This window comes from Rhincodon typus, chromosome 1 (assembly GCF_021869965.1).
Source record: "Rhincodon typus isolate 14 chromosome 1, sRhiTyp1.1, whole genome shotgun sequence".
NCBI classification, from domain to species: Eukaryota; Metazoa; Chordata; class Chondrichthyes; order Orectolobiformes; family Rhincodontidae; genus Rhincodon; species Rhincodon typus.
Window position 1 is genome coordinate 93381923 of NC_063332.1, and position 11712 is coordinate 93393634.

General features: G+C 41.1%; 1 protein-coding gene across 1 annotated transcript in view; it reads left to right on the top strand.

The window, feature by feature from the left end:
• Positions 1-11712, top strand: part of LOC109930644 (stromal interaction molecule 2-like) — an 88312-nt gene that overhangs the window by 12141 nt on the left and 64459 nt on the right. The window contains exon 3 of the mRNA XM_048601621.1: positions 9118-9248. Within this exon, the coding sequence (XP_048457578.1) occupies positions 9118-9248 (131 nt within the window). The remainder of the gene's footprint in view (positions 1-9117; positions 9249-11712) is intronic.

The window sequence follows — 11712 nt, forward strand, 5'->3', positions numbered from 1 at the left end:
GCAGCCCCAACAGCACTCAAGAAGCTTGACACCATCCAGAAAAAAGCACCACCACCTTCAAGTTCCTCTCCAAGTCACCCACCATCCTGACTTGGAAATATATCGCCATTCCTTCACTGTTACTGTGTAAGAATCCTGCATTGGGATGTTACCTCATCATGTGATGGAGAGTTCTGCAGTGCAAAGGTGGAATTTCACAGCACGTAGATTAGGAGGAAGTCTCTACCAATGCCATCATAAACAAATTCATAGGCAAAGTAGGGAATGACAGTGAGGCCAAGTAGTTTTTTTCCACTTTTTAAAAATGAATTCTTTCACTACCTGCCACAGGCCAAGTGTGCCAGATATCCTCCAGGACTCTGTCAATAATGATACTATTGGGCCATTGAATCGTGATGGATGGATGCTTTGAGATCTGAGGGTTGTAGGCAGCGCTTTGTGCCTTCAACCGACAAAGGAGCAATGCTCCAAAAGCTTGTGATTTCAAATAAATTTGTTGGACTATAAGCTGGTGTCTTGTGACTTCTGACTTTATGCCAGTAGTTGGACCACTGCCTTTTTGGTACACATTAAGGTCAGGCTTGTGTACATATAGGATATTTTGAAGTTTGCAGGTGACATGAAACTCTGAAATATTGTGAACAACCAAGGGGATAATAACAGGCATCAATATATTGACTGGTAGATTTTGCACACATAGCAGATTAAATTAATGAACAGTAAATGATACACACATATTTGTTCGTAAGATTAGTGGATACAGTATAAGCTAAATTACATGATTTTAAAGGAGCACAAGAACAGAGGGCCTCTGTCAGGGTTTGAATGTGTGTGTATGCGTGTACACCGACCTTAGAATGAGATAGGGCATGTTGAGAAAGCTGTCATGTTAAAACGTATGGGATTCTTGACTTTAAGAATGATTTTTTTGATTTTATTGTCATGTGTAGCGAAATACAGTGAAAAGCTTTGTTTACGAGTGGTACAGGCAGATCACTGCAAGCAAAAGATGTACAGATCAAAAAGACTTACAGGCATACAGGTTACATTGCAGGCTATATTATTTGAGGCTAGAGTCAACTCAACAGTCTGATAACGGCCAGAAAGAAGCTGTTCCTGAACCTGCTGGTGCGTGTGTTCAGCCTTCTGTATCTTCTGCCCGACGGAAGAGGTTGTAGGAGATCATTACCGGGGTGTGATGGGTCTTTGATGTTGGCCACCTTTCTGTAGCAGCGAACCGTGTAAATGGAGTCTGTGGATGGAAGGTTGGCTTCTGTGATGTTCTGGGCTGTACACACCACCTTCTGTAGTTTCTTACGGTCCCAATGTTTAACCCTGTGAATAATAGGGGCATAGTGTACATAAGTTATGCTAGATCTTTAAAACATCAAATTGTATTCGATTCTGGGCACCACACTCTAAGAAGGATTTCAAGGATTTGGAAAAAGCGAAGAAGAAATCGGCTAGGACCATGTATGTAAGAAATGGGGTTCAGTTATGTGGAGGTACTAGAGAAGCTTGGCACTTTTTCAGGTGCAGAGAAGATTAATGCAGGATTTAATATAGGAACCTAATACCATGAATGGTTCTGTAAGTTGTGCCTTCATTACGCTGTTTCCTGTGGTAGTAGGGTCAGGAACTGGAGGATGAAGATTGAAGGTGATTGGGAAAAGAGCCAGAGGGGATGAAGGCAATAATGTTTAACACCGTGAATTGTAATCTGGAATGCATTTCCTCAAAGTTGGGGTGGAAGCAGATTCAGTGGTAACTTTCGAAAAGGAATTGTGTAAGTATTCGAAGGAAAGAGTATAGTAGGGGTGTGGGTATGGAACAGCAGTGTGGGACCCGTTGAACAGCTGGACCAAAGTGATGGCATGGACATGTTAGATTGAATGTACTCCTCTGTACTAATCATTTTATGATTACAAATGATTAAGAAAAAGGATTTACCGAACAATGGAATCTCATTAACTGAGCTATATTATATGGGCTACTTTGTTACGGGAATACTTAAGCTACTTTCTAATACATAATTGGAATTTGAGAATTTAATTTAGAAAGTTCTCTAAAACAAAAATGTCTGTGGATGTTTTAGAATGGTGAGAGGACTGACTATTGGTCTTGAAAAGATTAGTGACATTCTTTTCTGAACAGCTCCAGCCAGTTTATTCTGAACATAACGACAATGATACTTTCATACAGTTTATACCCTTTCAGAAGATGGCTGGACTCAATATGTCAATATGAAGCAGAATTGTGAGTGTCCCTGATTTTGTAGCGTTGGCCATCATTGCTGTTCTGAAGCAGACTGTGACCTAGGAGTGTGCACAAGTCAGTTTAATCCAAAAATCCAGAAGTTGTTGTCAGTGATGTTTACACTTCGCTACAGGTTGCACACTGTATATTTCTGGGGACAGTAATGGGTTAGAAACACTGGATGTACATTTGCCCTTTTATGCTTTTCGTCTTGACGTAACATCCTTGAAAATGCTACACCTTGCTCAATGAGGTTTCTAGGTAGACAGGTTTTTTTTTACTGGTTTGCAAAGTTCACAATCTGAAATACCTCTCTGGCCTTGCAAGATTTTATATTTGTGGAATGTTGTGCATAACTGTTATTTTTTTTAAAAATGTGTAGATTTTTAAAATGAGTTTGTTTATATTTCAGCTTCCCCCTTACTTCCAATCCAATGTATGTACCAATCATTCATTTTGCATTTTATAAAAAGGAATGGAAAGTGAAAGATGATGTGTTTTACTTCTTGGTTTGTTACTGAGTCTTTTGGTTGTTGAGGCGCTGTTTGCTTGCTAGCATCACTGTTGGTGGTCCCAGGAATCCTTGTGACTTGGTGCCAGATTCAAATTAATGTCTGGACAGGTGAAAATTGTGCTGCAGGGTTTGAGAGATGTTTGTGGTAATCTTCTTCAGGGATTGGAGGCTTGCTGCTGACAGCAAAGTCAAGACCAAGTTATTAGTTTTGCAGGAGACAAATTGAAAGTACAGGGTGTTGCATTGAATTAGCACACTGATATATCAATTTGTGAGATCTTGTCCAGGAAATGGCTTGCAGCTGTTGTAATTCACTGGAAGTGTGACCGAAACTGTTTATTCTCTCATAATTGGAGTTTCCTTTATACGTTTGGCAAGACAATAGCTCTGGGATATAACCAACAGAAATTTCACGGTCCTTGATTTTTATTTCTGCTGTGACTTTCTGGAGCGTTTAAAAAGGTGTGTGTAAAACAGGTTTGCCAGTTTTGTTCTAATTCCTAATAAGTATTTAGTTAGTGCAAGCTCTGTCTGTAATTGTGCTTGAAATTGACAATCTCATTGATAAACAATTACCAAAATTGCATTCAAGAAATTCAGCTTCCTCTCTTGCGCTAAACTTTTGTTTTATGCCCAAGGTTGCATAAAACTTGAATAATGCTACACTATATGGGGAGGTTATTCATCATCTCTTGTACTCCAAATAGAATATCTGCTCACCCCTATCCCTAACTATTCACATACATGCTAATATATTTCCTTGATTTCTCTTGTGCTTCCTATTCTGAGGTTGGTTCTCTGGTTAAACTTTATCCCTACGTAAGCTGTGAAAGATATAAATTCCTGTCTTTGGTTGTAGTTTTTTTCTTTTCCCCTCCCCTTGTTTGGTGCATTTTTATATGATCTTCATCCATATTATACTGCCATACTGTCTTACAGTTTTGTTGATAAATTCAGATTCTGAAGAGTCTGATCTTCTCTCCACCATTTTATTTTACTTTTCTAGCACGTGCAATATTTTGCTTCTTATTCACAAGGAAGAGCTGGTACATCTCTTGACTCTTAACATCAACTTGCCTCTCATCCCATTCATCTACCAGCTCTCCCATCCTTCTGTATCACTGTATTGCTGTAACAATTCTTACATGTTATTGTCATACGCTCAGTACCCAATCACTCTAATGCTGTTGTGCTGAGCCACAGAGTCGAAGCACACAGCTGTCCAGTTAAAATGAAGATTAGAGAAGATTTTCTCCAGAATATAAAATAAAAAAATAACCAATAAATGCCTTGCAAACCCGGTGACCCCTTGACCCCATTTTAGGAAGCCTTGTTTCATGCTTTCACTTGGGTGAAGTATCAGATGTTTAGAACTGTTTAGAATAAGTTGAGAAGGTAGAACAGGAGTAAATTTTACATCTGAAATTTTCATTGCTGCAACAAAACCATTACGTGCTGATAAATTTACTTGTCGTAAAAACCAAAAGAACTGCGGATACTGGAAATTGGAAGCAAAAAATAGAAGTTGCTGGAAAAACTCAGCAGGTCTGGCAGCATCTGTGGACAGAAATCAGAGTTAACGTTTCATGTCTGAAGAAGGGTCACTGGACCCAAAATGTTAACTCTGATTTGTCCTCAGAGATGCTGCCAGACCTGCTGAGCTTTTCCAGCAATTTCTGTTCTTGTTTCTGAATTTAATTGCCATGTTTACTTGAGACTATATCAGGTAGTTAGTAAAGCCTTAATCGTTGCTATTATGATTAATGCTCATAATGGTCTGTAGAGTGAAGCATTTGAATTTTCACGTATAGTCTAGACATCTTATCCAACTAATAAAATCCACTTGAGCATTGAATTCTCACTTTGCTGTTGTTTATGTTAGCTAATTCAAATTATTGAACATTTCACATTCATTAGTACAAAAATTCAACTTTGAATTATCAGGAGAAAACAGTTTCAGTGGGCTAATGTGTTTCCCTTGTGTATTAAACAGTGGAATGTTGTGTGTGATGATGTGATTTAATTAACCAGAAGCAATAGCAATGATTCTTGTGATGTAAAACAGCAGGAAGTGTTACTCAGTGGAGTGATGAAACTTACTGGTATTATTTTCATTAAGACTGCTGCAGTAGAATGTGAAACAAATAGACATTATGTTGCTGAATTTGAAGCATAGAATACTTCAAGACTCTTGATACATGTAATTTTGAGCAGGACCTTCGTAATTTACATTATGTCTTACACATTTTGCTCACTTGTGCAAACTTAATTTAGATCCATGAATACTTTCATTTGAAAATATGAAAAATAGGAGCAGGAATAGAGTGCACTGCTTCTGGAGAATGTGCCACCCTTCAGGCCTGATCTTCTGCCTCAGTTCCACTTCCACCTGGCTTGCGCAGTGTGAACTCATTAAAATGTCATACAGAGGTCGGAGGATCCTTAAATTTGCATTTAAGTATCAAAGGCACAGTGGGCAAAACTTTGTATCCCCATTCTGGTGGGTTTGCGTGTGAGGGAAGATGCGCAGAATTTCCTGTGTGGCCTGCCCACTCTTGACCTCTCCCCAGTTTTTCAGTGGGCCAGGCCTAGGCTGGCCTGTCTGTCTGTCTTTGTCTTTGTCTTTGTCTTTGCCCCACTTGAAAACCTTAAGTGGGCAATTAATGACTGCTTCAGGGCTGTTTACCACCCAACCTCAATTTTTTGGGCGAGTGGGAAGGATTCACAATCATGGGTGATGACCAGAAAGTGGCACTGATCAGGCCTCACGTGGAAAGCGTTAGGGAATTTGTATCTCTTGTCAGCATTTGATGCTGGCAGTGGGCACCACCTGCCCCCTCAAAAATAGAAAAGAACAGGTCTGGCAGTGGGCCCTTTGCATCTGGTCCCTGCACTGAGGAGGAGAAAGTGGTTGACTGGAGACTGACTGGTAGTTGCACTGCAGCTCCTTGGCCCTAGATAGGTGCCAACACTTTTAACTGTTGGAAATGCAAATTCTGCTGTCCCGAAAATCCAGCCTATGTTAGCCACTGCATGAAATGCATTTTTTCAGGAGGCCTGAGAATTGGATGAGAATGCTGCTCATTTTAAGTTGGAGACTAGTGTTTTATCCATGTAAAGGATTTTACGTACAATTAATTTTGGCAGCCTATCTCGAGTAGTGCTGGTTCAGCAAGTGTCAAAAATTCGTTTCAAGATATTGTTTCAATCATTTCTCAAAAATCTGCAATGGCTGCTGCTGTACAGGCATTCACTGTTTTAAAGAATGGTTTGGTGCTTTATTTTGTTTTAGTATGGTTTGTAAATTAGGGAAATTCCCTCAATATCATTACCTCTGTTTTCATTTCACCGCTGTTACTTTGCGTGCTTAACCATTTTGTTAAAAACCAACTGTTGTTGTTTCCCTTTTCTGCTCACTGCCTGGTCTGCTGCCTCTGTTCTGATCCCTTGCTGTGGGTGAAGACTCAGAAGAGGGATCGTAAGAAGAAAGGAGGGGACGAGGGATAGGGAGGAGTGAGCTGGAAGGTCAGCTGTGAGCAGGAAGGCTGAGATGAGAGGGCAGTGAGATATGGGTAGGTCAGGGGAAGGAAGTGACATACAGGAGAATCATAGGAAGTGGGAGGTGGGAAGTAGTGTGTAAGTTAACAAAAGAATTTGAGCTGGTTATGTTTTGACAATCAGTACTTTTTGATGTAAAAAATTAGAGATTTGGAACATAACTCCCCCTTGTTGCATGTTTTCTTGTGGGAAAGTGGTTTTCGTTTAGCACAATTTTTAATTTCGCACCAAATCGTTTTTAGAAACACATTGATTGCTAAACAAGGGACTGCTCTCTTCTAATTTGCTTTATTGATTACATTATGGAGGAATTATAGACAGAACTTTAATCATGTTAATCTGTTCCATAAAGTGGAAACGCGCAGGTTTCCTTTTCCACGTTTAACTTGGTGAGCGAGACTCCATGGAGTTCTGAGTCCATGTTGAAGTCTCCCCTGGCCACAGCCTTCCAGTTTATACCAGTGCTAGGATTGTGTAGTCAGACAGTCAGAACATATCGACAGATGGTGGTGGGGGAGTCTGGGTGATTGGCTGAAAGTTATGGTTCTGAGAATATGACGGTGTCAGACTGTTACTTGACTCGTCTGAGTATTGTCCAAATTTTGCTGCAAGGTTTTGTTCTGAGGGTTGACCTTCTTTGAAGTTCCCTTACTGAAAAGGCAGTGGATGGCAGTGAATCTTTAAATCTGTTTAAGGCAGAGTCAGCTTGTAGTTGACGGGGTCCTCGGCCAGGTCTGACCCATCTCCCACACTTCTTCAGGCTTCACTCCCTCTTTACCCTCCCACAAGAGCAATAGGGTCTCCCTTGACCTCGCCTACAGTCCCACCAGCATCCACTTCCAGAAGATCATTAGCTGCCACTTCTGTTACATCCACTGGAATGCCACCACCAGACACACGTTCCTATCCCCTCCCTTGACAGCATTTGACAAAGGATCATTTCCTCTGGTCCACACATCTTTCACTCCCAACATCCTCCCATGGCCTACAGCACCTTCCCCTGCAACTGCAGAAGGTGTAACGCCTGCCTGTTTACTTCCTCCCTCCTCAGTATCCAACGGCGCAAACATACCTTCCAGGTGAAGCGGTACTTTACCAACACTTCACTCAATCTAGCCTACTGTGTTTGCTGCTCACCAGTGTAGTCTCCTCTACATTGGGGAAATGGAGCGTAGATTGGGTGACCACTTTGCAGAACATACCTCTGTTCTGTCTGCAAAAAAGACCCTGAGCTTCCAGTTGCCTGTCACTTCAATGTGCCACCATGTATCCTGGCCAACACCTCTGTCTCAGGTTTGCTGCAGCGCTCCAGCGAAACTCAGTGCAGGCTGGAAGAACAGCACCTCATTTTCCGTTTGAGAACTCTTACAGCCTTCTGGACTCAATATTGAGTTCAACAATTTCAGGGCTTTCGGGACTTTCTCAAATGTCCCCCCCCCCCCCCCCCCCCCCCCCCCCCCCCCAACAAAACTCCCGCATACCAGGCCTTGTTTTCGCATGGTCTGCTATTACACACAGCCCATTGTTAGCCACTAATAGTCCTCATTAGCAGCCATTCATTCTCCTAGGCACACCATTACCCACTTCATTGTCTGTCCAATTGCCCTTCTCTCTCTTTAGGCTTTATCTCCACCTTTTATTTACTCCTTAACCCCCCTCCTCCCCACCCTATCTACATAAAAAGCAACATTTTCCGAGCTACCGTCAGTTCTGAGGAAGGGTCGCTGAATCCAAAACATTAACTCTGATTTCTCTCCATAGATGCTGCCAGACCTGCTGAGCTTTTTCCAACAATCTTGCTTTTTGTTTCTCGTTTCCAGCGTCTGTAGTTCTTCTGTTTTATCTTGTAGATGGATTCTTGATCACCAATGTGATGAAAGATTATCTGAGGTTTCCAGAATAGAGATTAAAATCAGATCAACCGTGATCTTATTGAATGGTGGAACAGACTTGAATGGGCCACATGGCCGACTCTTGTTCCATGTTTATAGGCTCCCACGTGTTGGTGAGGGAGAATTTGTAGGTTCTAGCCTTTGACTTGAATCTGATACTTTGGCCCCCGCTGAGTGGTTTCTCGGGTTTTATTTTTAAACTTTGTGTTATGGAATTAGGTACAGCTGAGTGTCTTGCCAGTTGTTTGAGGGGAGGTGAGAATCCACCACACTGGTTGATGAATGTGCACTTGTCAACATTTTCCGTTATAATGATGTCTGTTTATTACTATAATGGTGCCTGCCTATGTAACCGTAACGGACTTGAATCACACCTCCCCACACCAGTTGCAGCTCTGTAAAGAATGGTGTCATCACAATGTGACAAGTTTTCATAAGCTGTCAATTAACAATGTGGACATGAATGTTTATAATTGAAATTCAAGAATGGAACAAATTACTTTAAAATGTGAACTGAATTATCTCTCTGGGCCTTGAATTAGAACACAGAACATTACAGCGCAGTACAGGCCCTTCGGCCCTCGATGTTGCGCCGACCTGTGAAACCAATCTGAAGCCCATCTAACCTAAACTATTCCATTATCATCCATATGTTTATCCAATGACCATTTAAATGCCCTTAAAGGCGAGTCTACTACTTTTGCAGACAGGGCATTCCACGCCCTTACTACTCTCTGAGTAAAGAAAAGTAAAGTCTTGATTCTTCTCATCCCATCACGTTGCCTTATGCAACTGAAAGCTTCATTTAATCTTGACTCCTTGTGGGAAATGGATTAACCGGTTATGTATATTACAGCCTGTAGATCATATTCTTATCTCTAATGCTTTCACTCACAGATAACTGCACTACATTGAACCCAGCGTGCCTGAATGAGGATGATCGACACTGTCTTGAAGCTATTCGAATGATACATAAACAGATGGACGATGACAATGATGGTGATGTTGATGTAGAGGAGAGTCACGAGGTAAACCAAAATTTTAAACATGGAATAGTCCAAAACCATCATTGTTGAGTTTCATAACTTATGTTGTAAACTTATAGTCCTGAAAAAGACTTATTCCTTGATGACTTTGAAGATAAACGAAATACTTTGTCTGGTGCTGAGTTATACAATCTTGGGTTCCAGACACAGTGTTGAGATAGTTAATTACAGCCAGGGATATGGTAAAATTTTATAATTGGCCTCGGTGTTCCCAGGCAAAGGAGGAGAAAAATTCCTGATTTGTCCTGTTGGCACTTGTTGGTAGATGAATCCTGGCGCAGGTATTTAATAAATAAATTTGTATGGAGGTTGTCTTAGGAATCAAGTGACTGATTTGTTTCATTGAATTGTTCATAAATCAGGAAGTATCACAAACCGAGCCATACAAATTAATAAGACAATTTTGGTCAAACTTCTTTCAGTGGTTGTGTTGTTTGTGAATAATTCTTCTGTCTATGAATAGAAATTACATTGTAGCATGACAAATACAAAGCAATCAATGAGTTAACCATGAACCTATGAATTTTACCTTTAGAAACCCTTGTACCCTTTCTCTGCAGAGCCTTTCTTGAGCCTGGCGCTAGAATTTTACCAGTATTGTTGCACTGGGCTGTCCTGTTGGTAACTTCTTGAGCTTTGAGTATGCGTCACCTTGTAGTTTGTGACAACCTGGAGACTGCCATTTTTATACCTGATTAAAAGCACAAGCTTCAAAAAACCTAACTCCTGCTGAAATAAATGAATGTATGTATGTCTAATATTCACTCAACTGGTGTGTATTTGTCTTTAATTTTTGGAGTTTTCAGGATTAAGTGTTCAGACCATATTGCAGGAAAATTGTCTAGTGGGCAATATTTAACTTTGTACCATCATCTTTATTTGGGTTTTGGGATATTTTCAATAGTGACTACAGTGGGGATTGTTTTTAACTGAGCTTGTGAATGCATTGACCAAGGTACATTGATGAGCAATCTGCGTATGTTTTTAAATTGCAACTCTTTGAGCGATAATTAGTAAAGACAAGATTCATACTCCCTGTGTGCTAGCAGCAGAATCTAAATTTCCAACATCTTTTAGTTTTTCTATTTAAACCAGCATTGAATTTTATTTTATATTTAGGCTAACATTTTTCCTGTCCCTTACAACCAACAGAATTTCACAGCCTTGGTGAAACAATATTTTGATACAATATATTGCTTTCCAACTTTCCTCCCCTCCTGCTTCTTCTGAAGGCATAGGCCCAGCTAATCCAATCAGGGTACTTTAGATGTGTGCTCCCCAAAGTTTTTCCCACTGTGATCCCATTTTGATGCTTGAGAATTGTTGTCAGCCCCATGTGAGATTTGAGAGGAGGGAAAGTGCCCTGTGTTAATGTGGGATGCTGTTGTACCACTCATTCAGAGCTCCTTGGTGACCATCACCGCTTTAGAGCTCATGATCCAATTTGGTGTCCTCACCCCTACTTCGAGAAGCCCTGCTTTAAATGAATTCTGCACTGGAGACTCCTGAATGGGCACCTCCTCTTATGCATCTGTCCTGTAATCCACTGGTAGTGCAGAAGTACATTTTCGAAACCACACCACCTTTTGTACAGTTGTGTTGTGTTCTGTGATTTTAATGTCTACAGTATAGCCAGCTACCTTGACAACTCCTGTGAAAGGTTATGTATGTAAGGCAAGCGTAGGGTTAGGTGCCAGGTAGGTGGGGGGATTAGGCCACCGGTTGGGTAGGTGGTTTGGGTTTATGGCATTGAGGAGTTGGGTGGGGATTCAGCTTTGTCCCAGCATGAACTCCAGTATGCACTTCTCTCTGGCCATCAGAATGTCTGGGACATGCGCTATTGCTGGATTTGGCACCATAGATACCAACAAATCTCTGATATCCATATTAGCATATAAATTGAACACGTCTTTTTTTTAGCCACAGAGGACTTTGCAAAGTGCTGTTCTTACCTGATTGATTCTCTTCCGGAATGTCTGTGTATTGACAATGAAAAGCAATCAGGATTAGTATCCATTACTTTTCTTCCTTCTCACTTCTGGGGCTGAGGGATCTGAACCCAGTTATAACAATGTGTCCATGCTGTAATATCATGACTCTGTATGAATTGTGAATCAACTCTGAGACCACCACCTTTGTCTGCGTGGACAGCTTCCATTAGTCAGTGCTGTTTGATTGGTAGTTTGGAGGATGTCCAAGAATGATGTAGCACAATATCACTTGTCAAGATCTCTGATCCTACTTTGACACCTCCCTCCAAAACCCCAGAAAGTGCTGGTTACTTAGGTGGACATTAATCCAAAGATCCTGTCCAATCTGTGGTACTAGATTGCTTTGTTACTTAGAGATAGTAAGAACTGCTGATGCTGGAGTCTAAGATGACAAGGTGTGGAGCTGGAGGAACACAGCAGGCCAGGCAGCATCAGCAGTTCTTACTATCTCTAAG